At 35.7% G+C, this 20862-nt stretch overlaps 1 protein-coding gene across 1 annotated transcript in view; it reads left to right on the forward strand.

Annotated features, from left to right (window-relative positions):
* The first annotated feature begins 1052 nt into the window (after positions 1-1052).
* The window catches only part of Tdrd15 (tudor domain containing 15), a 40739-nt gene continuing 20929 nt past the window's right edge, over positions 1053-20862 (forward strand). The window contains exons 1-2 of the mRNA XM_013522573.1: positions 1053-1138; positions 12196-12372. Of these exons, the coding sequence (XP_013378027.1) occupies positions 12307-12372 (66 nt within the window). The 5' untranslated portion in view covers positions 1053-1138; positions 12196-12306. The remainder of the gene's footprint in view (positions 1139-12195; positions 12373-20862) is intronic.

Consider the following 20862-nt stretch of genomic DNA (forward strand, 5'->3'; position numbering starts at 1 on the left):
TTTGTGATTCAGACAGGAAAGTAGGTATGTATTCTTGTTGGTTAGTTCTATATGATGGGTCTCAAAAACACTTAGGAGGAATTCCACTGCCTACAGTCAGATCTGGATCTTTTAAAGCCATGCTGCCCAATATAATGATCACTAGTCACATGTAGTTTGTGAAATTAAATTAATTAAAATAAAATTTAAAATTTCATTCCTAGTCACATCAGGCATATTTAGATGGCTCAGTAGCCATATGCTGCTTGTGGCACCATCCCTTATTGCAGCAAGTTCAATTAGACAGCATTTTTTTGAACCCCAGAGCAGTAATTCTCAACTGGTGATGATTTCATCCCCAAGAGGCATCTGGAAACGTCTAGAGATATTTTGCTTTACAACACAAAGAAAGTAGGTGCGGCTGGTCCGGGATAGAGAGTTACCTCTGGTCGGGGATACAGAGGTTTACCAACGGTGTTGCTAAACATCCTACAGTGTATGGGACACTCTCTACAACTGGACATCTCAAAGTGCCAATATCGCCAAGCTCAAGAAACCCTGTTCTACAACAATAATGCTTAAACTTGATCAGCTTTTATCAAAAGACCAAAAAAAATCAGAGGGCAAGCTTTTAAAAATCCTTAACCCTCTGTCCCACCTTGAAGAGTCTCATTATGGAATATGATGTTTATAGGATCTGCATTGTTCCAAGAGGTTCCTATGATTGATTAGATTCAAGAATGTCTGTGTTAAAGCAGATTGATTCTCCACTCTCAATCCAGAAGAGAATCACCTGGTAAACATTAGCAGTACTCCCAGAGTAAGTTAATGACTCCAAGGCCATTACTTCTTCTGTTTAATTTCTCCAATTACCTATCTCTCAATTAATGGGGTCATTAAGCACTTACGATTGTGTTAATTTTTCCGTTTTTCAGTTCTTTCATTCTGCATAAATCTAGTTTGCAAATGATTATATCTTGTTAAATATTGTACACTTTTGTTTACAAACAGAACAAACAACCTAGAAAATGTTTGGCATGTGTCTTTGTTCCTTGTTCTTTAATAGGAAATAGCTGAGCAAACAGGAATGCTAACCCTGAAGGTAGCACCGCAAGGCATATTATAGTCCAATCACTTGCTACCAAATAACTTAAGACAGGTAAGTGGAATTCATTTTAAATGGTTGAAGCTGCATACTTCTTTAATATCAATGTAATTCTGCTGAACTTAAAAATGTTTCAATGAGTTAATTTTAGCTTTAATTTTTTCTTTTCACTTTAAGGAATAAACCTTGCTCTCGAGATTTAAAAGGTACTATGTGGTAGTAACAGAAATGAGGCATAAATACAAATAACTGAAAGAAAAGATTTTTAATGTTCTTACAGGAAATAACTATTTGAGAGGAAGAAATATTTTCTCATAGAGGCCTGGGAAATTTCCATTAGAAGTCAAAGCCTCTTTAGCTTTCTCTTCATTTATCTAATAAATACTAGCTGGCCCCTACTTTAGGCCAGGTTTTATTGTCAGCTTTCCCATTGCTGGGTCAAATACCTGACATCTGTAACTTATAGCATATGTTTACTTGGTTTGTAGTGTCACAGGGTTTAGTCCATGGCTGCTGGCTGGCTCCACGAAAGAAATATCATGGTGGAAGGATAGAGTGGAGGAAAGCTGTTAAGTTCATAGTGGCCAGGAAACAAAGCAGGGGAACAGTGCCAGAGAGGAAGGGGCCAAGGGCCAATTATAGACCCTAAACTCAAGCTTCCACGGTCCATCCAGACGCATGGAGAAGTGTGCTTTCCTAATGCTTGAGGTGACTCTCAAGTCAAGCAAGTTGACAAATTTAATCATTACTCAGGTCTACCATACTGGGGGCTGAGGCTAAGTAGATACATTCCCTGTATTCCCAGAATATAGCTTCCTGGAGGCTGGCCAGTCAGTTAACAACTATTTATTGTGTATCTTCTAAGTGTTAAGATATGGGAAGGACATTGTGCAATTAATTCCTGGCTGTGTTCTTAATCACATTGACTCTTCTAAACACAGACATTTCATTTGCAAAGACACGATCATAGGGCACTCAGTCAATCTTACCAATAATTTATCATGCTACAGAATTTAAGAGAAGGTATTCAATGACATGCTGCAATTGTCTAGTGGGCAATAGTCTTACCTCTAATCTCCTCCAGAAATCAGCAAAGAATTGTAATTGAGAATTTACTGACATAATTCTTAGTTTATTAATACGTGTGAGAAAACTTTCTGCTAAAACTCACATGGGTTGATTCTTATCTATAAAACTAGTAGCTATCTGAATTGTGGGATTATTCAGGAATATGATTACTATAGAGTATATTTTGTTGTGTGAAGTTTATATTAATTGGTGGCTTTAATTAACACATATTATTTTAAATTATGAAAAATTTAAACATATAAAAGTTCAGAAAATAGATGCCTACAGATAATTGTATATAACATTTGTTCAACATGCCTAAAATTGTTTGCTTTTCTGTCTTCAGTTCTCTTTGTCATTTTCAAATGAAATAGGATATTAAAGATATAGTTAAAGTCACCCTTTATAGCACCAAGTTCTGTTTCTCAGAGGAAATTAGCATCTTGAACCTGGTAAACTGACACTCCAATTCTCCCCCACAACTCCAGTTTCCCACAGAACTTCTGTGATCTGATTTCAACAGCCCTTAAACTTCTACAGTTCTATCATTAGTTCTGGGATAAAGAGCAAACTCCAGAAGAGTTCATGTTTGACACTCAGTAATCTGGTGTTCGGTACTTTTCAGCCATATCACTGAGTTGTTCAATTAATCTTTATGCACAACTGACCTGATTTTAGTTCTTTATTTATTTCATGTTATTTCTTTCTTCCCTGCTTTGGGACATTTCTCTATGTCCTCTATCTCAGTGTGGCCAATTATTCTTCATCCTTAACTTAATGTCATTGCCTCTAGAAAGCCATCTCCATGCCTTGCCTCTAATAGAATTTTTTTTTTTTTTTTTTTTTTTAAAAAAATTTTTTTTTTTTTTTTTTTTTTTTTTTTTTTTTTTTTTTTTTTTTTTTTTTTTTTCTCCGGTACCAGGAACCAAACTCACGACCTTGCGCTTGCCAGGCAGGCGCTTTTGCCGCTGAGCTAAATCCCCAGCCCCAAGTCTGTTTGAATATCTGTATTTTTCACTAGGCAGAACTTCTCCAACTGCTGTTCATTTTATATTCCCCTAGAACCCTGTATGTTTTTGGGCACCCATATAATTTGCTAAAGGTATAAATGAACCAAGTTGGAAGGCAGATTTTGAGAATTCTGAAGGGTCTGAGATTTCACCATTCTACAAGCTTACCAAGTTATCTTGCCATTATGTTAGGGATCCTGCCAGAAACCATGAGGCTTCTGGAATCAATGTTGAAAACTCCTGTTCTCACCAAACCCGGTAACTGGACTGTCAGCAGGGCTGCACTGGTCCCTGGAACTCTAGTCCTGTGGGTGGCACAGGTGGTGAGCACACGCATGCTGTACACATATGAATTTCCTAGAGGGAGATGGACACTGCTCCTGGGTAGCATGCTTCCTTACAGCAATCTCAGTCTGGGAGGAAAGGTTATTTTAAGTACACATAAGGTGTACTTAGTGTCTTGCATTCTTGGCATGGCCAGCAAAACATCTAGGAGCTTGAGAGCCCCATGCAGTGGTGTTTCACAGCAGTAGAGAAAGCAGGGAGTTGCAGACATGATATTTTTCACTGCTGGAACAAGCGAACAATAACAAGCTGAGAAGAACTTTAACATTTTAATTAGCTCAGGTCATTTTACAGGTGCTAAGAGTCCCTTCCTTGGGCTCTGCTCTACCATGGTAGAAATTCATAATGAAGGCAAGTATCTAGTAAAGGGTGTAATATTTAAGAAGGCAGGAAATGGCAAGAAGCAAAACGTTCTACAGAAATTCTAACTAAAAAATCTGACTAAAGATTTGCTTCTTAAATGACTTAGAAAATTAGAAAGTTAAGTAAAATGCAAATATTCAATACTTGTCAATGGTAGATAAAAATGTTTAGAATCATTTGACATTTACAATAAGGTTCTTTTTCCAAAGATGATAAGCATTTATATTACTAAAAACTTTATTTTCATACACTTGTCAGATACTTAGGTCTATCTCTTTGGCTATTTATTGTTATACTTCAGAGAAGTTTTACATTTTATCCAATTTACTTTGACATATTTAGAAGGTGTTGGAAATACCATTTAAGGTACCTGCTGTTCTGTTTCATTATCAGTAATGGGACCCATAGGCCTTGTGTACTACATCTTTCTTGTCTTCTTAAGTGTTTTAACTTTTACAGGATATTTCAAGGTCTTCCTTGTAAGTTTCTGGATCCCTTTATTGCATAGATCACATATTAATGACTGTTTTGTACTTAAAAGTAATCTTTAACAAGACAACATGTATTATCACAACATTGTACCAACAACATGTATTATCACAGTTGAATTTCCAACTATTAAAAAATTTTTTCACAAAGACCACAAGGGCTTTCAAGTGAGATTTTAGGTCCTGATTTAAAATAATTTTTAAATATCTTTAATTTCATTTTGTTTTATTTCTTCTCTGTTTCCTCACAGCTCTCTAAATCATATAACTCATGGGATATTAACTACTTTTTAATTGCTACACACAAATTCACCAGTTTTATAAGTCCTGATCTATGAATTAAGTTAACTTACTTTGTTACCAATTTTTGATCCCAAACTAGGTTCTTTCTCCCTCTCAGAATTGTGGAATCAACAACATGACCAAGTGCTGACTGAGGAGTAAAGAAAGTTCTATTCTCGGCTAAGCATAGAAGTGGGATAGAAACTAGTGAATCCACTTCTCAAGCCAACCTATTAGAGACTGGAAGTTTATAGATGAAAGCAGCAAGGAGAGGAGTAGGCTGATGAAGAGAATGGTAGAAAGTGAGCTTTGTCATCTCTGCAGTATAAGGTGAAGATGCGATAACAACCCTCTATACATTTTCAGCAGGAAATTTCCTGTCCATGTTTGGGACTACTGTTCTATGGAGATGAACACTTTTGTTGGGGAGGAATGTGCCTGGATGATATTTATAAATGCTTCTTAAAAATCAAACAAGATATGTGAAGAAGTCTCCCTTTGCAAGACAAACTACATGAGAAGGACCCTTCAGTCAGAAGTGAGGAGGACAAAAAGAGCAGAAAGAGATGGGCTTAACATAAAGGCCAGCAAAAAAGAATGTTCCAGGAAGAGGATTTGGGTATCTGTGGGTTTGAATGCAGAAGCTAAGCAACTGCAAGTGATGGCTGGGGGAAGGTAATCGAGACATCCAGAGACAAAGAAACCAGGGGCCCTGGTGAGGCCCACATAGGGTAGACTTTTCCGGGGGAATGTGCTAGAAAATGACAGGTGGGGAAGGCAGAGCGGCAGAGTTGGAGTTGCAGGGAATGAGGGTGGGTCTGGCTGCAGACTGGTGTGTGTGTGTGTGTGTGTGTGTGTGTGTGTGTGTGTGTGTGTGTGTGTGTGCATGCTGGTGAATGGGCAGCACCTGTGTGGGAAGGAACAGGGGCTGGAGCTGTGAGAAAAAGGAAGAAGCCTGGGCCCTGGGGAGAGGACAAGTCTGGGCTCCAGGAGGAGCACAGGGAGAAGAAGAATCTGAGTGTTTATGGGTAGCCTGAGCCTCTGGCTGTCTCGGAGGGAGGACAAACTGAGGGAAGATGGTGATTGGAGGGGGCAGGAAAGAGGTTAGAAAAATGGAAACAAATGCCTCCCTTCCATGCAGCACAGAAAATTGTCCTGTGTGTCACATCTGGTGATATGAATACTATGTTTTGGAAAAACACTTCAATAATTTAATTTTAAACAGCCACACAAAAGTTCTTTATGTGATCCTTTTTGTGGGACCTTTACAGGTTTCTACTTTATGTTACTGTAAACGTGGTAACTGAAGCTGAATCTGGCTATAAACAATGTGAATACTTCAGAGAGACACTCTCCAAGTTGCCCCAGTTAACACTGGATCACAGTGTATGATGGTAACTGCTTCCCCGCATCTGCATTAACACTAGGTATTGTTTGAAAGAAAAATGGTGAAGCTTAACTGTGTCACTGATGGAAAAGACGTCTAAAGGACGGGTTGACCCGGGCAAGAGTAAGAATAATGATTACTAATCAAGTTAGTGCTGCCCCCTGGTGGCACTGAAATAATTGACAAGACAGAAAATCAAGTCCTGAGGACGCTCTGAACATGTCAATGTTAATTTATTTAGGGTGGAAATTCTAGAGTTGGGTGGAAAAAACACAAGAAAAGTTGACTGGCCCTAAGGATAACGGAGACTATGAGAACAAAAGGAAAAACATTCTTACCTATGACTAGAGAATGGGGCACAATGTGCATGGCACTCTTAGAGAAGATTTCTTAAGCTAACAAAACTAGCGTTGTGACAGCCAGCTCTGAGGAGAGGTGCCTAGCTATGAGACTGACCGCACCTTAGGCACCTGACATCTGCTGCTCCAGCAAGACAAGGAAGACAACAAGGCCTAGAGATTCAGCAACCTGCCGGCCCCACAGTACTGTCTCTTAAGGTGACTGTTTTACCAAAGAGAGCACATGAACAGTAGAAGCATGCTTTGTGTCTTGGACATGGTTTGGCAAAGCATGGTCTGCTTATCTTGACTTTTGTAAAATATTATGCTCCCTGGGGACTGAGAGGAAAGGGAAGAGCTGAAAAGGCAAATAGTAATTTTTCTCTTTAAAAGTATGTTGGTTTTTTGCTGTTTTCCAGAGTTCCATTCCTGCTCTATTGCTCTGTTCTGGGGTAAACAGGAATGCTCAGGACTGCAGACACCAGGACCTGCACAGGAATCCATTCCTCATCTGAGTCCTCACCCAGATTCACCTAGGATAAACTATATGCTTAGCATTGTTTCTCTGAGACTTGATGCTGGAGAAACAGATATAAAATAATCATATTAATCAATATATATTGATTAATTATATATATATTTCCAAATTATGATAAGACAAACAGTTCAGGTTACTATGAAAAAGTACTATACAATTTAATTTAACTTTTTTGTTCTCATACCTTTTCTCATATAACTCTAATAATTGATTGATAAATTGAAGACTTGCCTAGATTCTTAAATCTTTGTTTAAGTACTAAATGATTTCCTCTCCTGCCATTAGAATCATCTACCTTTTTAATTTCTGGAAAGCTTAACAAAAACAAAAAAGGCTTCAGAAAAAAGTCAAGTTATATACATTATTCTTTCAATAAATGTCCCTCAGTTAACAGACATACTCAGAAAATATACCATTAACTTCAATATACTTCCTGAAAACTTTTTTTCAATGAGCTATACCATGTATATGTTATAGTGCATTCATATTTAGCATACAGGTCAATGAACTTTACTGTAGACACTGGTAGCAGTGAGATCTTGGTTTTACAATGTGTTTATAACATTTTTATTTAAAAATGTGTTCATTTCTACAATTGGAGTTAGGTTCATATTGTAGATAAAGTACTTCAGTTTTAAAACTTCCTGCTTGCATTTTTAGGTGTGCTAACAAGATTCTCTCTCAGAGACAAAGTATTATTTGGTAATGTCAAAGAGATAGAAGAAAAAATCCTTAATTTTTGTTGGGTTGCCAGATAAAAAAGAAAATGCCCAGGTAAATGTGAAACTCAGAAACCTATGACATTTCAGTTTTTAATAAGTTTGGAGTACAACTACACTAGAAATTATTTATCTGAAATTCAAATTTAATCGTTTCTGTATTTTTTGTTGTTAGACCTGGCATCTTTATTTTTGACTCCATGGCATGTCAAGTATTGTTCCAGCACTATTCTGTTTATAATATGATGTTTGCCTTTTATAGGATATGGATAATATAGGGAAAGAAAAAGGATTCACAAGAGCCCTCATTGATACTAATGTTTTGAACAATTGACTATTTGGTATTTAAGAGAAAATTTCCCTCTGGGAAATAAATAACAAATACAGGAAACATTATATATTAATTTTATAAATCAGTTCTTAGATCACTTTTACGAAAGTGTACACACAAAAGCTGAGAATCTTGGAAATGATTCCTTTAAAACTGTTATGCCTGGAGTCCCTTGGGAAGTCTTTGGCCTTGCAAGTATACAGTTTGAGGACTATGCATCTAGACTCAGAAGTCTTCTCAGGAGAAGTGGCATTTACACCAACAACTGAAGCATAGATCTGAGTAAGTCAAATGGAGATGAACACTTTTGTTGGGGAGGAATGTGCCTGGATGATATCTATAAATGCTTCTTAAAAATCAAACAAGATACATGAAGAAGTCTCCCTTGCAAGACAAACTACTTGAGAAGGACCCTTCAGTCAGAAGTGAGGAGGACAAAAAGAGCAGAAAGAGATGGGCTTAACATAAAGGCCAGCAGAAAAGAATGTTCCAGGAAGAGGATATATAGTTGATCACATGTTAATAGAGACTTTTGGCAGCAGATCTCAATTGAAAAATGCATATTAAAGTGGAGAGGAGTGTCTTTGTGGAGGTAACTGAATGTCCCAATACCCTTGCATTGTTTTAGAAGGGGCTAAGATACTGATTAACTTCAGAATTTGTTCAGCTAAATAAATTAAAAATTGTAGGGTAAGCACCAAATGTAGTACCACAGTGAAAAACTTCCCAAGTGATAAAGAAAAAAAAATTTTATGTGGGTTAGGGAGTTAGGTAGGGAAACGTAGATAAAGAAAAAATTCTGTAATTCCAAGAGAAAGTTTTAATGGAGAAGCCTAGAAAAGCTAGCAACAATATATAAAATGGTAAAAATGATTTACATGACAGGAATGATAGTAAATTGTCAATGGACTATAAGAAAATACAAGCTCCCAAGACTGAATAAACGAGTAAATAAGCTACACTGAGTTATACGCTATTTATAAGAGACACACTGAAGCACAAGGACACAGAAGATTAGCAGATAAGGGAGAGAAATGGATATACCAAGGCAAGTACCACTAAATGAAAATCGGCGTGGCTATGTCATCAAGAAAACAAGTGTCATGGCTTATATCTAGATGTCTCCCCAAATCCTCATGCACTTTTTGGGTTGACAGCATCATGGATGTGTGATACTGGATTAGTCCACTGATAGTTTTATAGCTGGGGGTGCGGAGGGGAGGTGAAGCCTGGTGGCTTCACTCTAGGCATAACCTGGAAAGGTGTATAAATATATCCCTTCTTCTCCCCTGATGGCTCTGCTTCTTTCCTGCCATGCAATGAACTGCTGCCTCTCCTCCTCCATGCCCCTCTGCCATGCCACCTTGCCTTTGAGCCAGTATGGATTGAAACCTTTACAAATTGTGAGCCAAAATAAATCTTCCCTCCTTTAACCTGTGGGTATTTTATCTCAACAATGAGAAAGTAGCTAAGACAATAAGTAAAAATTTTTTGGACATGAAGTTTATTACAAAGCAATACAATGTAAATTTATTGGGATGAAATTTTAAATCTTTATGTACTTTTTAAAATGATTCAAACTATAGAAAAGAGAAATTGGAAGAGTTATACAAGTTGATAAAAATCACTTTCTGTAACTCATAAACTGATGAGAACATTAGCAAGGTTACAGAATAGACACAAACTTGATCTAACATATTAGAAATATTAGATTTTAAATACAAATGACTAGGTACTAGTTAATGAGGCAAATATAGAAATTTAGGTAACTGCAGCTTTATAGACCATACTGTCATGCTACATACAGTTCTATTAGTGCAAGTAAGTTGGCAGTGAATATAAAAAAACTAATAATATGTGCTTACATATTTGGAAGGTAAGAAAAATGATCTTTGACCCATAGAAAAGAAAATAAATCTTAATAGGAATTAGAAACATTTAAAACTAAATGATGCTATAAAAACTATAAAAGAAATTATGCTATAAAAACTTAAAGAATACAAATAAAGTAGTACCTAAAGGGAAATTTACAAGCACATTTTTTTCAGGAAAGAAGAAAGATTAAAAGTAAAGACAGTAAAAGGAAGAAGCTGTAATAAGTCACAGAACAAACTCAAATAAATAAAAAGAAGGGAAAATACAGTTATGGAAAGAAACAGGACATGGGGACTGATGTAGCTCAGTGGTGGAGTGCACGTGTGTGCTGGGTTCAATTTCCATTACTGATAAAAAAAAAAACAACAAAACAAACCCAAACAAATAAAGAAGAAAACAAAACAGAAGGGAACATGAAATGGGAAACAAGAATTACAACAGAAACACCAACAGAGCTGATTAACAAGGCTTTTCAGGAAAAAATAGAAGATACAAATAAAATACAGAATAAAGTAGGGAAGAGTCACATATGTTGATTTAAAAATACATTATTGAAATTATGTCAATAAATTTAAAAATTTAGGAGAAATTGAAACGGTGATAGAAAATATCAAGAGACAAAACTCATGCAAGAATTACTATGAAGGCAAGAAGGCAAAGATTTTGCTTGCCTCAAAACACCAGGAACAATTAATTTTTATGCGAAATAAATTGGTGCAGGATTCTGTACAGAAAAAAATAGAGTCATATGGCTAATTTTATGAAACGAGGGTAATTTTAAAAATGACTTTCTTTTTAAAATAACTTCAACTTTATGGGAAAATTACAGAAAAGTAGAATATGTTCACCTGTAGCCCCATGATGAAATAATTTCAACTTTATGGAAAAGTTCCAGAAGAATAGGAAGAATATGTTTTACTTGGCCCCATAATTTGAGAGTAAACTGCTAACATCATGCCCAATCACCTCCAATAGTTTGTCTATTTTCTACAAACAAGGACTTTCCTCAACATAGCCGTGATACACCACTGGGATCAGAAAATTAATACACATGCTAATATGATCTAATGTATAGACACAATAAAGATGTTTCAAACTGGAGACACAAAATTACTTGTAATAACATCTACAAATATCTGATTAAGGGTGCTGGGTAATTAGCCCTTCCTCAAACTGATCTGCAAATTCATTGGGAAAGCCTGGATTTCTACGCTGGGTAGTCACAGGTAGGTCCGTCTTCTTGATCACCAACCTTTCCACAGCTGGAGAGGTGGGTTGACCATCCTCGTGGACTACCGGGCTGTGCCACACTCCTAATACAAGCTATATCCTCCTTGTGTCCCCAAGCTCAGTTGAGCCTCCACAGGTCTATAACCCATTAGTCTCTGAAAGACAAGGATGTAGGGCAGCCCACCTGGCGTTCGGAGAGATCACAGTTGGCACTGTGCTTCCGGGTCCAGGGGCAGTAAGACTAGGTCTCGTTGATGCGAATTTCTACCTTGCAGGCTGCCCCTGGGCTCAGCGCATGCGCCCAGAGGCCTGGCCAGGGTGCGAAGGTGCGCATGCGCCAGAGCGATGCCCCCATTTTGGGTCTGAGATGTTCTAGGACCCTTTACGGGTGGCTCTTGGTAGAGCCCAGAGATGTCCTAGGGCCCTTTACGGGTGGCTCTTGGTAGAGCCTAGAGATGTCCTAGGACCCTTTACGGGTGGCTCTTGGTTGTGCTTATTAAGGCAGTACTGATGTCCATGGTGCCTCCTTGCTTCTCCACTTTTCCCTTTTGATTTTAGTAGCTTGCCCCACCCCGGTAGTCAGTGAGGAGGAGCCCCCAGCTCCTCCTATTGGGCCTGTCTTCCCCTGTAACTGCGACCTCCGGGTCGGCCTGTCGGTGCTGGCCCTCAGGGCGAGCACTCTTTTGACATAGTGGGGAAATCAGGACATAAAGAGTAGGAGGTGTTGCTCAGAAGAAATTTATTTTTTATGAGCAAATTGTACCTACACATAAATATTTTTCCCTTTTAGAATAAGGGGGAAAGGCCTTTTGCAGCATGGTCGCTAAATGGGAAGGTAAAATGAAAACATGTTTTTCCAGTTCCATCTCTTAAATTGTCTGATAGGTTCCTTTCACACCCTCCTCCATTTGCACACAAACGTTTCATACGTAGGAACAGAGTTTGTTATTTGATATGTTACTCTGACAGACCTGTGCCCCCTTCACTTATTTTCTAAGGCTTATTCATCGATTAAAATAGATTAAACTTAAATGATTTTTAAATTAATAATTACAAGTAATAAAATAGATGCACCTTAATTCTGTCCCACCGTTAATAACTCAAGTTATATTGTGTGTACATCTCTGTATTTTATAGCTTTACTGAGACATGATTGCGGCACAACAAATTGCATGTATTTGAAGTGTGGAATTTCATGACACCTGAAACATACATGTATCCATGAAACTACCATAAAATCAAGATAATATGTCCATCACGCCCAAAAGTTTCTTTTGGTCCTACCAATCCCATTCCACTCTCTGCACCTGTCAGGTAACCACTAATCTGATTTCCTTCACTCTAAATTGTTTTTCATTTTCTAGAAAATGGTTCTATAGGTAGATTATATAGATTACACTGCATTTTCAGTATGCTGCTGCTTTCATTCAGCATAATTATTTTGAGATTCATATATGTTACAGTGTGTATAAATATTTCCTTTTTATTTTTGAATAGTTGTCATTTTATGTTGTACAATTATTGTATGGTTCAGCAATTCATTGTGTTGAAGGAAGTTGAGTTGTTTCCAGGTTTTGACTATTACAAATCTGCTATAGTCCTGCTCATCTTCTGCCAGATTTTTCATGGATGTTTACTTTTATTTCTCTTGAGTAAGTACCTAGTAATGGATTCATTTGGTCCTGTAGAAGGTATATATTTAACTTTTTATGAAACTACTACTCTGTTTTTTTCCCAGTGGTTATACTATTTTACATCTCTATCTACAGTATGTGACATTTCCAGTGCTATCACATACTTACCAGTGGCTGGTGTAGTTACCTTTTAATTTTAACCATTTTAGTGAGTAGGTTGTATTATTTTGGTGTGGCTCAATTTGCATTCCTGTAAGCAAAGTGATGTTGAGCATCTTTTTCATATGTTTATTTCCTACCTTCTCTGATGAAGGGACTGCTAAACCTCTTACCCATTCTAAATTGTCTTATTATATATTGAGTTGTAAAAGTTCTTTATTATAGACCCAGGTTTTAGGTTAGTTGTGTTTTGCAAATATTTTTTTCACTCTCAGCTTGTCTTAATTCTTAAAAGAGTGTTATGTTTTATATCTATATGTCCCCACAAAGCCTCATGTGCTGATAAAGTGGGGTTTTGGGGAGGTGATTGGATCCTGGGGGAATGATACTCATCAGCGGTTTAGTTCCCTGTTGAGTTTATAGCGAAATGTGGTGTTGGGAGGTAAAGCCTGGTGGGAGGAGGTTGGTTACTGGGGGAGTGGTCTGCAAGGGAATATCTTGCTCCGAATTTCCTTAATCTCTTTTTCCTGCTTGTCATGGCATGAGCTGTTTCTCCTCTACCATGTGACCTTGCCTTGGAGCCAGCTGACTGAAACCTCTACAAACTATGAGTCAAAATAAAGCCTTCCTGTTTTAAGTTGTGTGTATTAGTTATTGTTTCTCAATATGGAGAAAGTGAGACAAAAAGTATCTTTTGAAGAGTATTGATTTTTTTGTGAATAGTTTGATTTTTTTGTCCTAGTTTAAGAAATCTTTGCCAAATCAAAGACTTTTCTCCTTTTTTTCTAGAAGTTTAACATATTTAGTTTCTATTTGTAAGTTTATGATTCCCCTTTAGAACTGTTTGTAAATGATAGCAGGTAAAGGATTTTTTTTTTTTTTTTTGTATATGGCTATTCCCATACAAATAGAGTAGCCAGGATATGACTACCATGTTATAGCATCATTTAAAATTCCTTGGCACCTTGTTGGAAAATCACTTCATTATTTGACTGTGATAGCTTTCTATTACTACAGGTTGAATATCTGAAAAAAATCAACTTAAAGGAGGAAAATTTATTTTGACTGATGATAAGACTTCAGTTCATGATCAGCTCTCTCCATTGCTATGGTTTATAGTCAGATTGATCGTCATCCTAGTGGAAGCATGTGTCAGAGCAGGCTGTTTGCCTTCTAGCAGCCAGGAATCACAGAGAGACCAAACCAGAGAACTCTGCTGGGACTAAAGTAGTGTCCCCAAGGGCATGCCCTGGTGACCCACTTTTAAGTAGGCAGCTCCTCCTACCAGTCCATTTAGCTATGGATGCATCAGTGGAGTAACTCATTGATGAGGTTAGTGACCTCATAAGCTTAACTGTTTCAAGAATCTTCATATTTAAACTGTAACATTGGCCTTGATATATGTGGATCTTATTTCTGGGTTCTCTGTTCCAGTGAATTATGTATTTTGTGCTCAAACCACAGTGTCTTGAGTATTGTACCTTTATAAAATTAGTCTTAAAGTCTGGTAGTGCGATTCCACTGTTTTTGTTTTTGAAAAGCTTCATTTACTTGTATATCTGTTCAGGCTCTTCAAAAGATACTTTTAAAAAAATTAAAAGCCAAGCCATATTCTTGTGTATTAACTTACAAGATTTGGAATCATTTCAATTTTTGCCAAAAATCACCCCAGTGTTTTGATTGGGATTGTATCACTTCTGTAGATGAAGTTTTGCATTGATTATTAGCTGCTTATTGTATCTATGCATAAATTACTCATCCATTCAGGAATACTTATTGGTTGCCTACCATATAAAAGGGATCATTCTAGAAACTATATAGTAAGAAAATATATCAGACAAAAATTGTCATTGTCATAGAGAATTCATTTAAGTAAGTGGGAAGAAAAATAGACCATAGATAGGTTAAATAGTAAATTTTGTAGTTTATTATAGAGGCTGTCAATTATGGTTCATAAGCTTTTAGGGTTGTTTGATCTCTTTTAAGGGGCTCTGTAAAGTCAAACTCTTTCCATAATAATCCCAAAAGATTATTTACCTTTAAAAAAACTTTATTGATATATAATGCACATACAATAGACATCAACCTTTTAAATTGAAAAATCCAGTGGTTTTTAATGTATTCACAAAGTTGTGCTGTGTTGCCAATGTCTAATTTAGAGTATTTGTATCATTCCCAGGAGAAACAATGTACCCATTAGCAGCCACTCTCATTCCACTCACCTTTTGGTAATAGTAACGTACTTTTTACCTTTAAAATTTTACCAATTCTGGACATTTCATATAAATTAAGTTATAAATCATACATGGAGCTGTTTTATATCTGTTTTATTTCACGTAGCACTGTGTTTTCAAGGTTTGTTCATATTGTAGCATTTATGGGTACAGCATTTTTTAAGGCTAAATAATATTCCATTTTATGGATATCCCACATTGTGTTTGTCTGTTCAATAATTTGTGGACTTTAGGATAGTTTTCACTTTGCAGTATTATAAATAGCACTTCTATGAACATTCTAAAGCAAGTTTTTGGTGGATGTATGTTTTCAGTTTTCATGGGTACGTTTCTAGGATGAGAGTTGCTATTTAACTTTTTGAGGAGTTGCCAAATTGTTTTCTACAGTGGAAGTATCTTTCTGTAATCCCTCCAACTATGTAGCAGTGTTCTGGTTTCTTCACATTCTTACTAATATTATCCATTTTTAAAAATAGGGACATCTTAGTGGATATGGAATGCTACCTCATTATAGTTGTAATTTGCCTTTACCTAGGACTAACGATATTGAACAATATGTTTAGATGCTTACTGGCTATTCATATATCTTTTTAAAAGAAATACCTAATCAATTTATTTGCTCATTTTACTTATATTTTATTAGTATGCATTTGCAGTACATAATATTTACATTTGTCTTGAGGTACTGGTATCTATCCATTTATCTGTCTTTTTATTTTTTATTTTTTTGGTTTTTTTTCCGGTACTGGGAATCTAACTCACGACTTCACACTTGCCAGGCAGGCGCTGTGCCGCTGAGCTAAATCCCTAGTCTCTATTTATCTGTCTATTGATCACTTTTAATCTGTTTCCCCTTTCCTTTCCCTCATTCCCTGATCCCCTTTCCCACCTCCAAAAGTCTGTCTTTATTTTACCACTGCTTTTTCCCATTTAAAAATTGTATTATGAGACTTAGTTTTTAGTTTAAGAAGTATTTATACATATGGTAGATCAAGTCCCTTACCCAGTATATGATTTTGAAATATTTTCCCCAATTTGTCTTTTCACTTACGGCTTTCTCTGAAACATAAAAGCTTTTAATTCTTAACTCTTAAATTACCTCTTTTTTTGTTTTTGTGCTTTTGGAATCCCGACTATAAAGCCAAGCTGTGGTTAATTACATCAGAGAGGTTTGTTCCTAAAAGATTTATAGTTCTAGTTCTTACAGGTAGGTGATGGATCAAGTTGAAGTTAATTTATATGTGTTATTTGAGGTGTTGGGGTCCAATTTTGTTCTTTTTGCATGTGAATATTCAGTTGTTCTAGGACCATTTACTGAAAATAGTACTCTTTCCCCATGAATTATCTTGCCATCTGGTCAGTGTTTATCCTTTTTCATTGTGTTAGTAATGGCACTGATACAGAAACTACGGTTGTTTGAACTACTGGTGTGAATCAAAGCAGGGGCAGCAAACTACTGCTAATCATTGTACTCTTTCACCACCAAGTACTTGTAGTGAGAAAAGGTACTAGCTACACTTTAGTGTCCCTTATAAAGCAATAAAAATGTTACTCTATGTTGCTACTTGAGGATATGTCTTTTTAATATTTAACATAACGAAATGGGAAGTATTCATAAAAACAATGCTATTGATAACTGAACTATGCTGATTGATTTGAGGAAAAGGACTTGATGTACTTTTTTCATATGGTACTGTGAAGCAGAATATTAACAGATAAACTGTCCTTACTCAGATTTGAATATTTTTTAAACTGAAGCAAACTTGTCACTTCAACAACTAATAGTATTTGTCAGTGATAAATTGAAGTTTTAAAGTAAGATTTAGGTGGCAAACTTATACCTGCCACTTTGAGCCTGATAGCCTCCTAATATTTGATGACTTTTCTGATGAGATTGCTGGTAATGTTAATTAGATTTAGGACTGTTTGGTAATATAATATATCAGTATATGTAAGATCTGCATAGCTCAGTGAATGTTTTTCTGTGAATCAATTTTGTTTAGACTCATGCATGTTTAAAAATTATGTTCAACATACATCATAGACCAATGAATTTTATGGTAGCAGCATAGAAAAAGTTCACTTACGTGGTTTTGTATTCCACATTGTTACTAACTTATAAGAAACTACCACTCATTGATTTTTTTATGAGTGTGTACCTATCAAAGAATATCCTTGCTTGTATGAAAATGCTATTAAATTCTCCTTTCTGTGACTGCTATTTATGTATAGCCACATTTTCTTCACATACTTCTCCCAAGCTACCTGTTACAATGTATTAAATGTAAAGCAGATATGAGAATCCAGCTATTTTTGAATTAAGCATTAAACATTAATTTTATAAAAATTATAAAACTATATCACTTCTCACTTAAAACTTTGATTTTTAAAACAATCTTTCTTGAAAATACTTATGTTAATATTTAGTAGGTTTATTGTTATTTTTAAAGGAATTGCTAAAATAATTTTAAAAGTTCGATCTTTAGTTTTACTCTGGTAAATGTTGATTGATATAAACCACGTAAATGGAAGCAATTTGAGATTTTTCAGAGTCTAGAAAGGTCCTGAGATCAAAAGTTTAGTAGCAGCAAGTTTCATAAACTTGTTTTATGTTTTTGAGGAGGAGGTTAGGGAGGAGAGAAGCCCAGGTATTACACAATTATGCGGAGGTGGTTCTTGTGAGTTGTCAGGGAATGTTTCACCAAGAAGGAAACGTTCTGACAAAAGTTTAGAGGAGGTAAAGGAGTAAGATATGTTTTGAGAGGCAACAGGAGTCACAGAAAGCTAAGGAGATCATTGTAGCTTTGGTTGTGTAATAAGTGAGGGGAGTATAATAGGAAGTAAGGTAAAAGAAAATACGTGTGTGTGGAGGGGGTTGCAGTGGTGGTGATGTTTAGATTTTTGGACTTCATAAGCCATTTGATAGCTTTAGTTTTCAGTTGGTGAAATTAGGAGCCACTGAATTGTTTTCACTTTAGCAGATGCTGTATCTTACATTTTTAAAAAGGTAACTGATTACAATGTGGAGAATTGTCACCAATCAGTGTAGTGTTAAGATAGAAGCAGGAAAACGTCTACCATTAGATGAATGAATTACATTCATCTTGGGCAATTGGTGCATATGCATAGCACATTTTAATCATTGTTACTTCCTCCGCTCCTTGCCTTCCTGTCTCCCTCACCCGCAGATTTTCTTTGCTTGTAGTAAAAAACTGTATATTTCTTTTATGAATAATAGTTTTTTTCTCTTGAAAGCCTTTCTTAATGTAAGACTAAGAAAAATTTTTATGTTTTCTCTTGATTCTTTTAGGTAGTTTTACAAAAATTATTTCCTTTTATTTTTACGTGGTATTTACTTTTGCTTTTACTAAAGTAGTTTCTCAGTCTCAGTATAATTGACATTTTGGCCAGGATAATTTTGGGAGGCAGGGTGGGGGTTTTTGCATTTTCTAGCATCATTAGTAGCATGTCTGTTCTCTGTCCACTAGATGCCAGTAGCATCTCCTCACACCCAGTTTAACAACTAAATGAATTCTTCTGATACATTGCCAGATGTTTCTTTGGGAACAAAATTGCCCCTAGTTGAGAACTTCTTCAATAAAGAATGCTAAAAAGTTGATGCCCTAATTTTGAATATACAGTTTGAAAAACACTTATTTCCACCACATCAAAGCCATCTAGAAATCACTCTGAACATGTAGAGAAGATGGGAGAAAGAAAACTAGGGCCTAATCTTGAATCAGTCATTTGGAATGTGGTGACTTTGCCGGAGAATTGGCTAGAATCTCAACAGAATAGTGAAAATGAAAGGATTAGTAAGTTGATTCTATCTCAGAAGGGTGCTTTTGTGCATTTTTGTCTTGTATTTGTACAGTATTTATACATTTTAATTTTTATCTTAGCTCCTGTCCGTGATTGTGTGGTTTATTTGAACAGTGGGAAACATGGTCTGTACATGGGAATAGGACTGATCTGGTCTTCATTACAAATTCTTCATAAGAAATTCTTAGTTTTGTGACCTAAAAACAAAAAAAATATTTATTTTTTTTAATTTTTGAGACAGGGTCTTGCTATGTAGTCCAGGCTGTACTCAAACTCACTGTGATCCTCCTGCCTCAGGCTTCCAAGTGCTGGGATTATAGGTATGTGCCACCATGCCCGGCTGATATCTATTGTTAAAATCAGTTAAACTAATGTATTGAAAAACCTCTTAAACATTTAAAGCTTTATGAGGAGTGATTAATATAAGGAGATATTATTCTGTCTGCCTTAAAAATTTAAAAGTATCAGTCTGTGATACTTAAAATTGGAACATAGTTCTAACCTGAACTCTTAATGCCATAGCCACTAGCTATATATGTCAGCTATGGAGCACTTGAAATGTGGTTAGTCTGGATTGAGAAGCAAGGTAAGTATAAAATGTCATAGTTTAAAGGCTTTGTATTAAAGAAATCATACTACTAATTTTATGATTATGTATTAGAATGATATATGTGGATATAGGAAGTAGATTTTCAAAATTAATTTCATCTTTTTAAAACTTTTAGAAGTTGCTACTAGAGAATTAAAAATTAGATATATGCCTCAATTATATTTCTATTGAAACCCACTGGCAGGCTTATGAGATGTTAATTCATAGAAAACAATGAGTGACATCATCTATAATATATATTCTATAGAATCAGGGAATTTTATTTTAGGGAGAACTTTTAGTAGTGTTTACAGATTGTATTTTCTTCAAACTATGGAACCTCTGATGCTGTGAATTTTTCATTTCAATTTAATTAAGAAATTTGCAAAGTTTGAATTTCAGTTTAATTTTTAAAAATGTGTAGTTTTTTTTAAAACAACAAAACATTCAAATGTAATATAGTAAATTTTAAGACAAAGAGGAGCACAGTTAATTCCCTGAGATGAATTGATTATTTAAGTTGTGGTTCTCCTATATTTTTATTTGCATATGTTGTGTTGTCATTCTACAGTTGTGGAAATAGGTGAACTATTATTTGTGTCAGAACCTACTTTTACAATACTGTACTATCAGACACAATAATAGAGCAGATTATAAGATGAAACTGCTGTCTGTTTCATTAGAATAGCTTATTGTTCCCTGTATACTTAAGGAATGACCAGAACACAAATGAATCCACTTCATAGATGTGTTCTAGTTTTGTATATGATATTAGTTTCAGCATTTATGCTGCATAAAAGATTTGAAAACTCCTAATTTTAATTCAGCCTTTCATTTTATAGATTTATACCTGATTCTAAGGAAAAATAGTTTGTCAAATTTCACTTAATAGCCTCTCAAGTAAAATGCAAGTTTTCTGATGTCTCTCATGTGCATAGAGTGAGTACCGTTATGATATACTGATGTTTTAAGGAATATAATACTAAGTAGGAATTGTATCCAGAACATCTTTTTTTTTTTCTTTTTGTTTTTTTCTCCAGTACTGGGAACCGAACTCACGAGCTTGCACTTGCCAGGCAGGCGCTTTGCCGCTGAGCTAAATCCCCAGCCCCTCAGAACATCTTTTTATGTCTTTAAAATGGTACAATTGTTGTATGTAGTGATTGGCTTGGTTTTTAAGTTCTGTGTTTATTTTTTTCTGATTTTTAAAATGAATTGTAGTTGGTGTTTTGATGCACAATGGTAGGACATTTAGAGGCAGGTGAAGGAGACTGATGACATCTACAGAATTAGAATAAAGCAAAAGCTTAGGACACAAATAGCATTCTTAATCCTTCAATATTTAAAGTCACAGGGCTTCACCCAA

The sequence above is a fragment of the Chinchilla lanigera genome, unplaced genomic scaffold (genome assembly GCF_000276665.1).
Source record: "Chinchilla lanigera isolate Chin_1 unplaced genomic scaffold, ChiLan1.0 scaffold00068, whole genome shotgun sequence".
Taxonomy (NCBI): Eukaryota; Metazoa; Chordata; class Mammalia; order Rodentia; family Chinchillidae; genus Chinchilla; species Chinchilla lanigera.